The sequence below is a fragment of the Rhopalosiphum maidis genome, chromosome 3 (genome assembly GCF_003676215.2).
Source record: "Rhopalosiphum maidis isolate BTI-1 chromosome 3, ASM367621v3, whole genome shotgun sequence".
NCBI lineage: Eukaryota > Metazoa > Arthropoda > Insecta > Hemiptera > Aphididae > Rhopalosiphum > Rhopalosiphum maidis.
The window spans coordinates 40,499,440-40,518,318 of NC_040879.1; the positions used below are offsets into that span (position 1 = coordinate 40,499,440).

The 18,879-nt window shown below is 25.0% G+C and overlaps 2 protein-coding genes across 2 annotated transcripts; one reads left to right on the forward strand and one right to left on the reverse strand.

Moving 5' to 3' along the window:
• Window positions 1-2,046: 2,046 nt before the first annotated feature.
• On the forward strand, window positions 2,047-7,209 carry LOC113556987. The gene is made up of 2 exons (XM_026962247.1): window positions 2,047-2,542; window positions 5,101-7,209. Exon 2 carries the CDS (start codon window positions 5,179-5,181, stop codon window positions 7,132-7,134), a length of 1,956 nt encoding a protein of 651 aa, XP_026818048.1. The 5' UTR covers window positions 2,047-2,542; window positions 5,101-5,178; the 3' UTR covers window positions 7,135-7,209.
• A 5,684-nt stretch (window positions 7,210-12,893) lies between these two features.
• Window positions 12,894-18,751, reverse strand: LOC113556942 (eukaryotic translation initiation factor 2D). Its single transcript, XM_026962185.2, has 7 exons — window positions 18,547-18,751; window positions 18,269-18,471; window positions 17,198-18,193; window positions 17,038-17,127; window positions 15,885-16,092; window positions 15,636-15,807; window positions 12,894-13,040 (listed from the first exon to the last, which is right to left on the reverse strand). Exons 2-7 carry the CDS (start codon window positions 18,322-18,324, stop codon window positions 12,973-12,975), a joined length of 1,590 nt encoding a protein of 529 aa, XP_026817986.1. The 5' UTR covers window positions 18,325-18,471; window positions 18,547-18,751; the 3' UTR covers window positions 12,894-12,972.
• Window positions 18,752-18,879: the final 128 nt, after the last annotated feature.

Genomic DNA, 18,879 nt, shown 5'->3' on the forward strand with positions numbered 1-18,879 from the left:
ATCAATTGTCTTTTTAAAGCGGATAAAATGCTTCAATCTTTAATATTGAAAGTGGTTTATGGAAACAAATCTAATATAAATTTACTTTGTACTTCGGGATAGGGCCAAACGTAAAAAAATTTCAAATACTTTTTAAAATAATCAAGAGAACAAAAAAAATAAAAGAATTATTGAAAAATGGAAATATTTACAAAACCCCTTTTTTGTTGTACCTATACTTAAAAAATGAGTACTAACTACTAAGTAACTATTTGAAATGTTCACGAATTTTCTAGACACGATAACATTTTCCGATTTTGATGAGACTAGGGTTGGTTACTTTAAAACTGTAGAATTTTTTTAAATTTATTTTATACCATGTTCAATAAAAATAAATATATTAATTAAAAACAAATAAAACTTAACCTACTTTTTATTTCTACACAATTTTGGCGATTATTCATTCAAAAAAATGTTTATGTTTAAGTTTTAACTTTAAAAAATAAACTAACGTCTTACATTCTATTAAGTATCATGTACCTAAATATTTAATGTTTTAAATAATCAAATAATATAATTTTTTATACATATTATTAATACATTTGATTTTTGACACTTCCCAAGCGTGGATTCAGAACATATTTACGAGGTGAGGCATCTTGGTTAAAATTTCAGCTAAAGTTTGATAAATATGCGTGTAAATAAACTAATAAATAAATATTATCATTCAAATTCTAATTTATCAATACAATTAATTTAGTAAAATAAATAATTAATAAGGATAAATGAATTGTACATGATATATAATAATTAATAATAAATATAAAACCTATGATAGATAAAAAAAAAAAAAACAACCGAACAAATTCAATAAAATCATTTTGTCTTTTTGATTTTGCAAATACAAAACAACCACACACGTTTAGCTTTTAACGTTAATGATCGACAGTCAAAGGTGACCAGTGGCCAGTGAATGACGCAGTATGCGTATCGTATCGTATGTCAACTAAATTATTATTTTAATTAATAAAATACCTACAATATTTTATAAATTTGTGATCGGTCAGAATAAACAGACTATCATTTTGATGACAACTGATAAAAACGTATACGGCCGGAACACAATTAACAATATAATGTGTTTTATCATTTATATATTAATTAATTTATATTAATTTTGTTTCCGATAACAGACATTCAAAAATTCGCCAATCTCCGTGGGGAGGGGCTATTATCCTTTGCCCCCTTTGGATTCGCGACTGTCGCTTTCATTAATTCATAAATACGCATTATATAATATAATTTAATTAGAAAATTAAATAAATCTATACAATTTATAAAATAATATCTATATTAATCTATAATGCTGACTAAGAAAATTCAACAAATTCTATTGGAGCACAAGAAAATTAAGTTTTTAACATATCATAATATAGGACTATTAGCCATTAGGACTCCATGATTATAACAAAATTCACGATTCAAGATATATGTATCTTTATAAAGGACGCCACATCCAAGACCCATTAGATTGAATTGATAAATTATTGAAGTTTAGGTAAGAACGTTATTATGAGTGATTAAGCTTTGGCATTTTTTCGATATTTTAATTTTGAGACGAATGAGACTAGATAAAAGCATTTTAAATTTTTAATACTTTACATACTTGTTTTTTACTTAAAAATTAAAATCATTTTTATTTTAAACTTTGATAATAGATTAATTCACTGCAAAGCTTATGCTAACGGATAGTTCTAAATTAAAATGGGCAGTTCTAAAAACCAATTATAGGTCCTATAATAGATAAATTGGATAAATACTATAATATATTATAGTACCTAAAAATCGTGAATTTTCCGTATTGTTGGTATATTTATTATTGTTTTATTTAATTTTATATTCTATTACGCTCAACTACGAATGTCGAAATAGAAAACCTATGAAACTTATTTATAAATTATAATATGCCACCACTATACGGTTGTGATCCTAGGGACTGTTGGATATTAGATGCGTGATGTAAAAAGAAACATTATTGAGTTCTTAAAATAACGAAAAGAAATGTAATGATGTGCACTTAGCCATCATATATCTTAAATTTTTAATTGTATGATAAGTAATATTCAATAAAATACAATAATATATAATAATTATAGTAATAACATATTTATAATAATTATAATAATTGATAGCTTTAAATATAAGATAAAACTCACACATATGTACATATACACACGCACACACTCTTATATGTAAAAGAATTAGATATATAAGGGGACTAGTAGTCGCTAAGATTGGGGAGTCTTTATCATCTTATTGTGCGGATGGTCAAAAGCGAGTGTAAGAGACTACGCAGATCGTTCATACAATAAGACATAATAATAAGTTTATAATTGATTAAAATATATATATTAAAAAGTGTTAAAAATAAGTTAAATAAAATTACAATTGTGATTCAAAGAAAAAAGGTCTAATTATTTCAAAATATAAATCGATCACCTCATATTACATCTTGAACGCGAACCACGATTTCAACAAGCAAGTCGACACAGGAAGCAGAGAGGTAATATCATTAAAATATAATTATTTAGCAAGTAATAATTTAGAAATATATAATAGTCCCCAATCAACTTACTATTATTCTTTCTCTATCATTACAAAGTGGCGCCCAACTAGTGGCTCTTACCGCGTTTAAAAATCCCCGAAATAATAATACAAATATTAAATTACAAATAAAACGAACATATTTTTTTAAACAAATGTCACAAAATAATAATAATCAGGAAAATGAAATAGAAGAACCAATTTTTATTTCACTGCCAAATGAAATAAACAAAGTTAATAAACCTCAATTAATTTTAGAATTAAATAAAAGAAATTTAAATAGTGTAGGAACAGTTGCAGAACTTAAGAATAGATTATTAAAATATTTAAACGGTGAATCTTGCCCGGACGATTTTGTGACAATAAATGAAAATTATCAAACCAAAACGAACAAAATGGAGAGTAAAAAACTTTATTTCAAACCTGACATATTTTCCGATTCTTCATCTGATAGTATAGATGCATTTTTAAAAAAATATCAAAGAGCAGCTTCCATTAATGGCTGGTCCGAACAAGAAAAATTACAATTCATACCTGCATTTTTAGAGGGCCCAGCACTAACTTTTTATGAAAACATCGAAAATCAAAATTTCAATAAATGGGCTGATTTAGAAAAACAACTTCGAAATGAATTCGAACACATTGCTCATAAAGATATGCTTCGATTATTACTCGAAAAAAGAAAGCAATTAGATGATGAACTACCTATGACATTCATTAATGAAATCGAATCACTTTGTAGACGTATAGATTCTGAAATGGCTCAACAAGAAATAACTAGACATATAATGAACGGTCTTAAACCAAATATTACTAGATACATTGGAATATTAGATAATTCAACACTAAAATTATTAAAAGACAATATAAGAAAATATGAAATGGTAGAATTTATGGTAACGGGCGAAATAAATCAATCTCCTTCCGAAATAAAAACTGATATAATCACTCATAAACTAAATCAAATCTCAAACGAAATAAATGAAAAAATAAATCTGCTTAATGAAAACAACAATAAATTTAAAACCGACATAGAAAATATTATAAACCCTCAAGTTCAAAATAACAATTCTAATATGTACAATAATTTTAAAAATAATCGCCAATCTTTTTCAAACAATAAAATAAATACAAAAAAATGTGAAATATGCTCTAAAAACAATCATATCACGAATCACCTACGGGAGGTCATACCGGTATAACAAGAACAATTCATAAAATACAAAATAAATATTATTGGGAAAATTTGGTTAAAGACACCACTAATTTTATAAAAACGTGCCATAAGTGCCAAATAAATAAAAAATCAGAAGGCAAACCAATAGGTCAATTACAACCTATACAATTATCAAATAGACCATTAGACAGAGTAACATTTGATTATTTAGGTCCTTTAACCACTAGTAATAAAAAAAAATACATATTAGTGGCCGCATGTAATAATACTAAGTTCATATTTACCAAAGCTGTCGCTTCAGCTTCTGCCGAATCGACAGTTAAATTTATGATTCAAATAATATCCCATTGGGGATGTTTTAAAATATTTTCTTCCGATAGAGGTACTCATTTCAAAAATAAACTCGTGGAAGATATATGTAACAATTTAGGTATAAAACAAGTTTTATCTACAAGTTACTCCCCCCAATCACAGGGGCTGGTCGAAAAAATTAATGGTGTGCTTTCTACTTCACTGAAAAATTACATAGAAAATAATAATCAATCTAGATGGTCATACTATTTACCATACGTAACACTAAGTTATAACGCTACCCCACAAACTAGTACAAAATATAGTCCTTTTTATTTAATGCATGGTTTCGAACCATACTTTCCAATTGACAATAAATTAATTCCAGATAATCTACCATACGATATAAAAAAGTCATTAATTGAATTAAATGAAATACGTAATAGAATCCCCAGTATAGTTTCAATAGCTCAACAAAACCAAAAAAAATATCACGACAAATCACATCAAATAATAAGCTTTAATCCGGGAAATTTAGTTCTTATTAAATTTCCATTTTCAGAAGTAGGGAAATCTCCAAAATTAGGTCCAAAATATAGAGGTCCTTTTAAAATCTTAGAAAAAATCAATGACCTAAATTATAAAGTCGAACTTATTTTAGATAATAAAGTAACTGAAGATATAATCCACGTTAGGCGTCTTAAACCATATCACTCAAGAGAAAACATTAATAATTAATTATCACGAATAAATAATAATAAATTAAATATCAGATATTATTTAACAAAAAAAATAAACTAATCTTTTTAAATAAATATATAACAAATAAATTATAAATAATAAGATCATACAATTATACAGAACAATTTAATAATCATATTATAATTAAATAAAAACATGATTTGAATAATATAAAAAAAAAAGAAGAAAACGCAGAAATAATAAATAATTATTACACAAAAAGAAAAGGGGTTAATAATAAAATAAATAATAATAATATTAGTTTTAACTTTAAAACTATTTACATTATATTATGTTTGTTTTAGCAGCCATTGTATTTTATATTATACATTTATAAGATTGTAAGACAAGCATACTATAGCTAGTTAACTTTCAACATATTCATAATGAACTTCACACCTCTCCTCATCGTCTTACAATTACACATGGTACATGGATTTATTGCATATGACTGTAATGGACCCAAGCTCAACATAACAGCATTTAATAGCTTGTCTGTGGAGCCATGTGAACCACCATCAGAAATCCACACCCAATCAATTCAACGAATTCAACTTCTACAAAAAACAGATACCTACCAAATACCTTATAAAACATGCTCAATAATAATAAACTATTTTATAAGTAGGTGTTCAATTCTAGAAGATGCCCAAATGGTAGAAAATGGTTTTTTTACAGAAATAACTGAATTAGGCAGTGCCCGGTGCTCTGAATTACACCAGAGACTAACATACCATCTACCAAACGGAGGAATAATTACAGGTTTAAAAGTTAACGAGACTATATTATCATCCGTTACAGTAGCCGGTTTTGTAGATAGACATGGTAACTGCAAAGGCTCTACATTTTCATCTGAGAAAGGCACATGGCAAGAGGTTATAGTTCAAGCTAATTATAAAATCACTCTTACCGAAGGATTAGCCATAGTAAACCACAAACAAAATACGTTAACTCTCCCAACTGGTTCAACCTTAAAATTATCCGACCAATACGGTTTGGATATTTATAAAGGAGAGGTAGTGTGGAACGCAAATACTTATGATTGTGAAACTCATGAGTTCATTATTTTATATGACGGACCTGTTTCATTAATAACTTCGAACAATGACAAAACCACTCGAACATACCTAGTGGAATCGGACCAAATCGTTTTTGCGTTACAACACATAAGATCAACATATATATGTAATATACCAGCTATACAAACTGATCATTCTCAATTAACCATAATTACAGATTCATTATTTTTTAATTATTTTAAAAACAAAGACATACATCCACAAAACATAGATTTAGTGGCTTATATAAATACTAAATTGGTATACATTGACAACCGTTTCAAAGCATCGATAACAACTTTATACACAGATCTAATACAAAAACAATGCGAATTAGAACGTAAAGTGCTGTTACACAAACTATCATTAGCCACATACAGTTTATCCGAATTCGCATACCATATGGGCGAAGGACCCGGTTATACGGCCTTAAAGGCTGGGGAAATCATTTATCTACTAAAATGTAAACCAGTAGAAGTGGAAATATCATCAAAAAAAAATGCAATATGTTATGATGAATTACCAGTTATTTACAATAATAAATCATACTTCATGGCTCCTAAAACAAGAACCCTACAAAAATTTGGCACAGAATTAGATTGTAATCACTTTTTACCACCTGCATTTTTACTTGATGGAGAATGGTATACTACATCGCAAAATATTAGAGAAATAAAAAAACCACAGACTCTTAAGCCTTCCACGAAATGGACATGGACATACAAAAGTATGGAAAATCTAATGACAGCAGGAATTTATAATTATGACACTATGAAAAATTTTCAACAATATTTAATACTACCTCAAGAAATAGAAGCATCGCAAAAAAATTTAGCAAGACAAACCATGGGTTTCACAATAATGGATCACAGGATAAATCTAAACACGTTAATTGACGAAAACACCATTAGTAATATGGTTGACAATAAACTAAGAAAAATGTGGGGGTGGTTTACCATTTTTGGTGAATTTATTTCCGGATTATTAGGAATATTCTTTATATGGAAAATAATTCTAACCTGCATTAACACAGGACTTAACATTTCTCTTTTATACCAAACTTTTGGATTAAGCATAAAATTAGTAGCAGGAGTATTTACAAGCATTACTCATTTCATTATGCACAACGCAAATCAAAATCAACAACAACAACAGAAAAAGCAACAAAATCAACCACTACTGACTTTAAATCGAAATCCCAACTCACGAGACAAAGTCAATAAATCAATCACAAACTCAAAGCAAAAAAGTTTATACCCAAATATCAGAAAATTATCTATATGAATACATATTAAAATATTTCAAAATCCAATTTAACAGTCATATGCAATATAATTTCAAAAAAAAAAAAAAAAAAAATATAGTCAACATTGAACATAATTACCAGGTCACAATATAAAAAAATGTAATTATTTCCTAGTTATATTGTATATTCATTATTATTTTGAAAACATGTATGCATTGTCATTTGTAATATTAATATAGTACCATTTTATCTTGTATATATATATATATATAATTACAATAACTACAATTATAATTTTTATTATTATCATAATTTCATATTAACTCATATAATATTAATATAAGTTATATTAATGTTCTAAATGTAATAAAAAAAAAAAAAAAAAAAAAAAAAAATTACAGTATATAATTTGTAATCTTCACTGTATAAATTTTTTCTACTAATATGCTTACATTCTTATGCGAGGACGCATCAAAAAAAAGGCTAGGGTGGATGTAATGATGTGCACTTAGCCATCATATATCTTAAATTTTTAATTGTATGATAAGTAATATTCAATAAAATACAATAATATATAATAATTATAGTAATAACATATTTATAATAATTATAATAATTGATAGCTTTAAATATAAGATAAAACTCACACATATGTACATATACACACGCACACACTCTTATATGTAAAAGAATTAGATATATAAGGGGACTAGTAGTCGCTAAGATTGGGGAGTCTTTATCATCTTATTGTGCGGATGGTCAAAAGCGAGTGTAAGAGACTACGCAGATCGTTCATACAATAAGACATAATAATAAGTTTATAATTGATTAAAATATATATATTAAAAAGTGTTAAAAATAAGTTAAATAAAATTACAATTGTGATTCAAAGAAAAAAGGTCTAATTATTTCAAAATATAAATCGATCACCTCATATTACATCTTGAACGCGAACCACGATTTCAACAAGCAAGTCGACACAGGAAGCAGAGAGGTAATATCATTAAAATATAATTATTTAGCAAGTAATAATTTAGAAATATATAATAGTCCCCAATCAACTTACTATTATTCTTTCTCTATCATTACAGAAAGGAACAGTAATTTTTATAGGTTTTCTTTGAAGTTTAAAGCGTCTGTTAAAAACAAAATAATCGAATGTGAAAATAGCCACTGAAGATTAAAAATAAAGTATTTGTTTTATCTGTTATTACTTATTACTTATAGTTTGCTGTAAATTAACTTCTTAACGCAAAAAGTACCTATTGAGGATATATGGATATTGATATTCATAGACAAATGCTTATGGACTTATGGTTTTTAGAAACAAAACTTTGTATGTCAATAGTAACAGAACGTTCGTCACTATGGGTACCTACCTATTACGATTTACGGTAACAAGATTGCAAAGTAGGAACTGCAATTATTACTGATCAAGATCGAAAAGGTTGGGTTAGGACAGTGACGGTTACGGATGATAGCGCCCAAAGGCAAAAAAGATGATATTTTTTTCAAAAGCTTATAACATTAGTGTAATTTGGTATAAATATATACTTATACTATTAAATGAAATTCGATGTTTTGGGCAAAAATTAAATCAAATAATACTAATTGTAGTTAACTAAGTAAAATCGATTACTCTAATGTATAATAGCAATATTAATTAACTTATCATGAAATATTAGGTCATCTTTGTTCAAAATAGTTTTTCGTTTTTCCCATTATTGAATTCAAATTTAATTGGTACTTACATTTATTACCTATTCGACACTAACAATTGTTCATTCAACAGAACGGTATTTTTCTTATATATGTATGGTTTTTATAAGTTTGAGAATATAAAGTATCTAATTATTATACAATTGGATATTTAAATATAATTTTAGACCTGTTTCTTTTATATTTAGTCAAATAACCTAAATAACTGTGGTAAACATCTGTGCAGTTTACATTAGCCAAGTTCACAAAAGTATGAATCCCGTGGGCATTTAATTTGTCACGGGCAACGACGTACAGGATCAGCTAATATTAGTAGTATTATAACTATAAGACGTAACATATAAATAAAATATATAACATAAAATGTAAACTAAAATACCTACGTAAGTTAACTAGAAATATAATATATAATACTGCACGCAGTTAGATACACTGAACAGTGGACAGTATACACTTAATACTTATACACCAATGCCTACCTGTTAATTGTTATAATTTACAAATGATTTATATTGTAGAATAATAAATTTACAACTTATAATACTTATACACTATAATATAAAATGGATTTTTTTTTAATGTTAGTACCTACTTGTGTTATTTTAGTTAGGCTTATTATATATACTGAATAAATTTATTAAAATAATAATCTACCATTGTAAAAAGTCGAATGTCATCTATTCTATTATAAAATTTATAATTTATAATAATAGATAATAATAGTAATCTATGTAATATTATTATATTAATTTCAGTGAAAGGCGAAGCATAGGTCCTAGAGATAAAATAAGTAATTATAAGGTATCCAGTTAAATTGGTTATAAAGTACGAGATTAAAACATCGAAAAAAAAAAAAAAAAAAGGAAGATAACAATATCTACTATCTAATATACTACAAATTTACTAGATCAAACCGATGTAAATTTCCCCTTTAAAAATTCTACTTTAAGGTATAATCTTTTAATTACGTTCTTAAAAAAGCTCACCCTGTTATATGACAGGCAATAAAAAGATCAATTGTCACATTATAATAAGTTGGGGCCCTAATTTTTCAAATAGTATACATTATTTTATATCACGCAAACTTTGCTATATTATTTTGAATAGTTTTGAATATTATGAATAATATCGGAATCGGATATGTAAAATAGATCTCGATTTAATGATGGTTTAATAATAATGTGTATTTTATTTTTTTTGTTCGTGAATTGTGAACAATTTATAAGAGAAAAAAACTTTGATCCTCTACTTTCAAGAGTGGTTTCTAGTAGAAAATCGGATTTAGTTGGTACTTAAATACAAAAAACCTAGTACTTTTCAAGATGCAGACACAGGGAATAATGAGAAATGTTAAGTTAAAAAATGAATACATTTTAACTAACATGTATTACTCAATAAATATTTATATTGACATTTTAGAGATTTATCCTAATTTTTTTTGTTCAATTTGTGAATGATACAATTTTTATTTGTAAGTAAAACAGTTTGAAAATGTAGTAGGTACTAGGTTATACTAAGTTGTGCTTATAGAAATTTAAAACTTTTTTTATTAAAATGGTTAGGATTTCGATGCATTTACACCTTTTTTTTGGAATGCTTAACATGATACTTTCCAAGATACAAATGTGTTTCAACTGTTTCAAATACTACAATTTTAACGATGAATTTTTTTGGGCATTATTATTATTTTATTATTTTAGGTCATTTTAATTTCTGAACGAAGCGATAAACAATTGATTTTACTATGATATGCGTTCTTTTTGTATCTGTATACACGAAAAGTAAACGAAAAAATACTTAGATTTTAAAGTTTGAAACTGGTTTTGGGTAGAAAATTAGATCTAGTAAGTACGTTAAAGGGGTTAGAGTTAAAAATTCCCAATATTTTTCAAAATAATTAAGAAAAACAAACAAAAAACTAAGGAAAGACACGAATTTTTATTTTTTTTTTATAAATATTGATAAAAAATTATGAATGGGACAAGATACTTGAAAATTTAATACAAGATTCTTTAAGTACTTAATAAATAGTTTGTTTCCAAATTATAAATAATGTATGGTCATAATATTTATGTGTAAGCATTTTTAGAAATTTAACGAAATCTCAAAAATACGAATTATTTTATAGTTAGAAATTCATTAAAAAGTTCTGTTTATGTCTAATATTTGAACATTTAATCCGAGTTTTTAAGCTTTGTCACCTTTACAAAAAAATTAATATTTACCGCATAGTCGAATTAATTTTTTATGACTCTTTGAAATTAAAATTTTTACTACAACAGATTTTCACCAACATAATAATTATTTCTTCAGCTATAATACTATATGCTAGATTGCTAGTATTAGCTAAAACAATTTAGTATAATAAATTAATATAACTTAGTATAATTTTCAAAACATTTTGACTTATTGTATTATTTTAAAGACTTTTTAATTTATGATTCTTGTTTTATAAATATTAATAAAAAAATATTTTATGACATATAAGTTGTTCTTATATTTATTTATAATTATTAAAAATACATTATCATAATTTTTGTTATTTTAAGCATTTTAAGTTTATAATACTTAACTTTAATTTATTTAATTAAACATATAGCTGTCATGAAAAATAAAACAAATTACAACAGACATTTAACAAACACATGCTATATATATCAACTTATCAAATTTACCATGTGGATTTTGAAAAATATTAAATTTATATTGATTTTCAATACTTTCAAAGTTAATAATTTTCATTTTACGCAATAATTTTATAACAGCAGACCTTAGTATAAACTAAACATTATAGTTCATAAGAAACTATTTTTGAGGTATTGATTATTTAAATATTTAATTGGCTTTATTGAATTTTCTAAATGTGTCACTGTATTTTCTATAATGATATCTTCAAAATAAATAATTTAAAAACAATTGTAATTATATTGAGAAACATTAACTTAAATCAGATAAAGCAATTATTATAATACTCCTGAAATAGTTTTTTGGTCAGAATTAATCAGTGGCATAATTTGGTGTTTGTTCTGGGGTAGGATTGAGATAAAAGTTTATACTATCGTTCTAGTGGGGTCATGCCCCCCCCGCACCACTCTTGAACATTAAATCTCATAGACCACAATATTATATTAATTTATTATTATAAATTAAATGAGGTTAATGGTATAATAATGGTTATCAAAGACAATAAAGTAAACAATTAAATTAAATTAAATATATTTTTCATAAATTATAATATCAAGTCAATTTTCCTTTTTGTTTTTTTCCAAAAAATATCCAGTATGTAATCGGAGTTCAACTTAATGTCCCCGATGCTCTGATCATCGTAAGTCCATTCAAGCTTTCCTATTAAGTATTTAAATTAGTAGAATTTCATAATTATTACTCGTTTTACTATAATGATTATAATAGACATTGGTGTTGTACTGTTGCTCAAGGTTTACAGCACAGACTAAGATATCTTAGTCCGTGGTTTAAAGTAATATAATATTCAAAAAATAGTTAATACCTTATACCACAGAATAAATAATGTTATGTTTTCATTCATTACTAGTCTATACTACGTTCATATGGCTTATTTTTGTAAAAAGTTTTAGTTAAAAATAATAACAAGAGTCGTACGTTGTAGATTTTATCAGTGTTATCTTTTAACTAAGAGCTATACAATTTTCTTGTCATATATTGTAATTGTTGAGCTATTGTAGTTTTAAATTAGTTATTCTTAAAAACAAAGCGTCTGGGGTGGGAATATCCCCACTATGAATATGCCACTAGATTTAGTAAACTTTAGTGTTATGTGTTAGGAATAATTAATAATTTTTATAACAAGAAAAATCTTTATGTTTTGCACTTAATATATGTAGGGAATTTGATTATTTTTGAAAATATTAATATTAAAATATAAATGAAAGGTAACAAATATGTTTGTATCATTCAGCAATAAATTTATATAACCATTATATAATCATTAAAAATAAAACATTTCTATTCTCATATCTTATCAATTTATAAAAATTAAAGAGATCATAATAATAATATAATCATTCTATAAGAATATAAATTTAAATACAGTAGTTAATACATAATTTTATAGCTTTAGAAGTATAAAAGAAAACAATTTTTTTTAATTTTTTTTTTTATTTAGTTCAAAAAAAAAACTATTTTTTTTGTTTTTTGATATAATTTTCATGTCCTCTTATAAATTTGACAGGAATTTTATATTGATCTGAAAAAAATATAAACTTAATTAAAAGAGATAATTAAATGTATTAAACAGTTATCAGATTAACTCAAGAACAGATAGTTCTATATTTTGAAAAACTTAGAACTTACATATTTATTATTACAATTTTTACGATATAAAAATTGAACACATAAGGTATCTACTTTAAATGTGTAACTTTTATATTTTTTAGATCTTTGCAAATTTCTTTTAATGACCTCACAAATATAGCTTAAATTTTTAAAACTTTAATTTTAAAGAAGTGAATTATTATTTTATAAACTAAATTGTTGATTTATTAGTCTATAATTCATAAATTTATTGTTTTTTGGTATTGATTTTCAATAATATCTTAAATTCTATATAACTTAATAATCGCTCTTATAGTATTTTCTATGGAGGTTTCTAAATTATTTAAATCATCTATAAATCTAGATTCATGCTTATGGTTTTGACCAATCTCTACTCCAGCTGTTTCCAAATGCATTTATTTTTTTTTAAGAAAATTTAATGAAGGACTACCAGAAGAAATGGAAATAACATAAGTCATCATCTTCAACTTCATTAGAGGATAAAGTATAGAACCACTTGGACATATAATGTGGAAATGAGAGGATGATATTAGTATAGCAGTCCCAAATTGAACCCAATAGGTAAAAGACCTAAAAATTGTCCTAGAAAAAGATGTTAAGATGTGGTCAAAAAAGATCTTGATAAAATAGGAGTACAAGAATGGAGAAAATTATTTCAAGATTGAGAGAAGTAAAGGGAGATAGTGATAGCAGCAAAAACTCTTAGATAATACTAAGAAAGTTAAATGATGAAAAAGAATTCAAAGTTTTTATCTTTTTATTTTTTTTGCTTACTTATACCTATAACTAATATATATATATAACTAATGGATTAAACCAATAGTGTTAAAAATGATAAATACGTAAAATATTATAATAATTTTAATGTGCCAAAATTGTAGTTGTTATTAATTTAGCAATAAATGTATAACCGTCTTTTTATTATTTTGTAGCAGAATTAAATATTGATAATAATAGTAATAATTGTAAATAATTAAATTTATTTCATGTCACCGTTTGAAAACTTCTTGTTTTATTGATAAATTGTGTATTTTTTGTTTTAAATAATTCACAATTTAGAACTAGGCTAGTAAAGTTTTATTTTAATTACAATAAGTCATATAAGTATTATAGACAATAAATAAACTGACAAATCTTTACAAAAAATGATTAAAACATTAAAAAAATTTTAGTGATTTAAATGTTTTAAATTCAATTTTCTGAAAATTTAACTTTTATTTTTAAACTAGTTAAAAGAAAAGTAGATTTTTCAGTTTTAATCTTCTTATAATATTAAAAAATAATCATTTTATTCTGTTTATTGCTTTTATTTTTTGAAAAAAAGTTAAGTAATTAAGTTGAAGTCATCTTTTTGTTTTTAGCAATCTTATTAGATTATAAAATAATTTAAACTAAATTGTTATTTTATAAAATAAAATTAAACCTAACTATCGAATGTATAATTATTTAATTAAAAAAAATAATTAAATTTGATATTTTAATTAGAAAAAAATCTTTTAAATTCATTTTTGTTAGCAAAAATAATTGATATCAAAACTACTTTGATCATTATTTATGAAGTTTTTTTGGTGAAAAGTTTGTAGTTGATTTTCAATCATAATTTGTAAATTAATGATAATTTAAAATATCAATAATAAGAATTATTTTAAATATATGGGTAGATAATAATTTATTACTATGCAATAAAATAAATTATATGGTAAATTAACTAAATAAAATATTGAGCTAAATTACTAATTTTACAAGTTAGAACCACAGAATTGGGTTAAAAATTAAATTTATAGAATTAGCATAATGCCAAACTATATGTAGGCTAATTATTGCTATATGAAGTAAACTGAGTGGACATTAATACAGAATGGTTCCAGAGAAGTATGAAGAAACACAAAAGCTATTGAGCCATTTAGTAGAGAAGTAGAAAAGTGAAAGGTCTATATTTAAACTGCGAGAAGCAAGTGTGAGATGCTCATTTTAATGTATCATATGTTATATAATGTTTTGATAACAAAAAAATGTATAAATTTTATTTATTTTATTATATGTGATTTAAAAAATATATAAATAATTTATTACAGTAAAACCTTATTAATCCAGATATCGCAGAAAAATAATCAGAAATAATATTTCATGAAGACAATTAGTGCTGTAGACTAACATAAACATAAAAACAAGTTCCATAGAAATGGAACCCATTAAACTATAAATGCATATAATGCTTAGTATTTTAAGGGGCCTAATACTGTGTTTTATGATATCTTATATCAATTACCTTTAACCTTTATATTTCTTAAATCATATTTTTTTTACTAAATAAAATATTGAAATATGTACCTTGGCTCATTTTTTAATTTTAATTTTAATTTATTTGGATAACGCAGAACACTAATTAGTTTGGATTAACAAGTTTCTAATGTACTTATTTAAGTTAAAAACTTGAGTTTTTTTTTATGTGCAAATGGCTAATTGTCACTATTATATATTTTATACAGTTAAAATATATACTTGCCTGTTAATAATTTATACACAAAAGGAACTTGAGAGCCTTGAATTTGGACTTGTCTATTTTGTGCATTTGGAATATCATTGATAGTTGTACTGGCAGCTACACCATGTTGACATTCTTTACTAAATTTTAAAACATCGACACCATATAGCTCTAAATTATTAACTAGAGTTACCTGAAATTATTATGCAAGTTATAAAATGAAAATGTTTAATGAATCACAGTTTAATTTTAATATGCTGATAAACAAACCTTTTTGTTTCCACTTCGATTATTGACAGTCATTTCGATATTATTAATTTTTTTCTTTAAATTTTTTTTGGTATCTGTATTTAAGACTGATATTTCAGTCCGATGCATTAGTTTTGTCACTTCTTCAATTAAGTCCTTAAAGGTTATTGAAGATTTATCTTTTCTTTGAGATAGTATTTTTTTTAAGACATCATTTGTATTCACTATCCTAAAACAAAACAAGTAATAAGAATCACTATTTAATCTAAATAAGCTGGATCCGAAAAAAAAAACAAGAAGGCATTGAAAATAAGGAAATACATCATTTAAATTATTTAAATTTTATATTAATAGCATAATATCTATTATAAGATAGAAGATTTTTATAAAACACTAAAAATAATATTTGCTATACCGAATTAATTTATTTACACAAAATACTCGAGTTCATATATTCGTACTATTGAAAATTATTTGATTACTAGATATGAAAACAACACCTACATACCTATTACATGTAAATAAGAATACTATACACTCTGAACACTTATAATTTAAACGACTATACAATTTATATTTATACATCAATATATTTAAAACTTCACAGCTTATAGCCTGTAAGTATTATCTAAAACTATGCATTAGAAAAGAAAATTTCATTGGGCCCTAAGAATACTGTCAGCAGTAAGTGGCATATTTGAATTAAACTATCACTATTGTATTTATAAAATAATAAAGTTCAATGAGGTTTAGTGTTGGTACTATTAATTACATTACATGTTTGTATTTTTAATTCTATATTCAAAAATATAAATTTTCAAAATAAACCTATGTATTTAACTATTTAAATGTAATATATATGTATATATAGTCAACATGAAGTATAATGAAGCTCAGTAAAATGAATAAAATTGTAATTTTCTTGAAAATATCATGATATATATTAACTAACTAACCCTCAATATAACATAATTTTTTCTGGTCTTTTGAAATATACTGCAAATTGATTGTAGTCTTATATTTTAGAATATTTATATATATATATATAAACTAAAATATTATGTTAATATTAACTCCATGTATTAAAATAATTAATAAAAAACACTTAAAATTTAGGAAAACAATTATTTAAATTATCTTCAACTTAAGTAATAAAAATGAAAGAAATACATACGAAGGATCCGCTTTATCTTGCAATTCATATTTTTTAATATACTCAGTAACATATCTTCGAATAGATGATAATGGTAATTCATCTCCTTTCCTACAAAAATGTTATATTTAAGTTCATTAATAATATTATTAATTGATAGTTTTAAAGTAAATTAACAAACCGACAAAGAAATTCAGAGAATATAGGTTGTAATCCTGGTGTCACTATATAAATTTCTTTTACTGGAGTTGTATATTGATCATTATTTTCTTTCAAATCAGGATTTTCTTCCATATTTATTTCTTGAAATTTGCTATTACTATGAATGACCTGGGTTATTTCAGCAATACCATTACTACCAACATTAAATTTTATTATATGTTCTACATCCAATAACTGTAAAAATGTCGATAACTTTTTGAAACTAGTTTTTTTAATATCAAGTTCTATTCCTTCAGGACAAAATGACATAACATATTTCTTATAAAATGTACTAGCTAAAATTGGCAACATTTCTTTTGTAATACAATATTTTAATGCTTTTAAAGAACATGTCATTAGCAATTCATCCATTTTTTCAATAACAGTTCGGTTATCTTCTAACTGATTAGGTAAATCATCTTTTACTTCAGGAGCATTTTTAAAAGAACGCTCCATCATTAAAATTACATCAGGGATAATGTTTATCATGTTGGATTTAAAAAGTTCATCTTTGTGGTAATGTAATACTTTCAAACATATATCTTTGTTTTTTTCGTGGTTTTTTATAGTATTGCCATCAATAATCAAGTATCCAATAGCAATAATTTTTTCACAAGAGTTTGTACATATACTCACACACTGATCAACAGGCAACTGAATTAGTAGATGATCATTATTTATAGAAGTTATATCTTTTATACTTAGTTGTGCTGAATCATTGATTTTGGATTTCAAATCCTCATGTAATATTAATCTGGGGACAATGTGAGGAAATGACCAAACCATAAATAATGTAGGATAATATTTTCCTTTATGATCGAAAACTAACGCAACTTCTTGAGCACAATAAATTTTGATTATATCATTAGTATAGGTAATAACTTTCAACAGTGACAATTGCTTATGATTTAAAAATTCATCCAGTGTTTCATTGGTTAAGTTAAAACATTTACAAATTGTTGACTTCAGTTTCTTTCTAAAATCATAATACAAATATAAATTATAATAATACAAAAACAACTTTATTTTCATTAAAAATAAGAGCATTTACTGATCGGCGCCTTTTAGTGGAGCACTCGATTTGATTCGGAACTCTTTTTTGAACATTATTGATGCGATTGATTACAATCAGTTGTGTGTTATCACTTGGTCAAACAGGCAGATTTTGACGTTTAAATAAGTCCTTTAGACAATCAGAATCCTAATAGTACTACCTTATAATCATGAACTTAAGGCAATAGTTCATTACCTAACCTACGAGGTAAACGAGTGTATTATAAAAAAATTAGATGTATTATACCTATTATATTGTTTACAAACAATGCATACCTCTTACGAATGAGCTGTGGATAGCGAGGGATCTTACGACTATTGAGTACTGAATATTCGCAATCGCTATAGACTTAAGTCTTGAGATAGTGAGTGCACAAACCACAACAAATATATACATTACATAATTTACAAATTTATATCGTGAATATTTATGTCCATCTAAGTATTTTATGTGATTATATGATGCGCATTGTTGTCAGAGTATCAATTGTCCTGTTATCACGAATCATCTGCTTGTGATAAAACGACCGGGACGAGGAAACCCAACATAGCAAAGCATGTTGGCGACACTGCGTCATCCTATCAGTTTCGTTTGTAGCATACAATCTT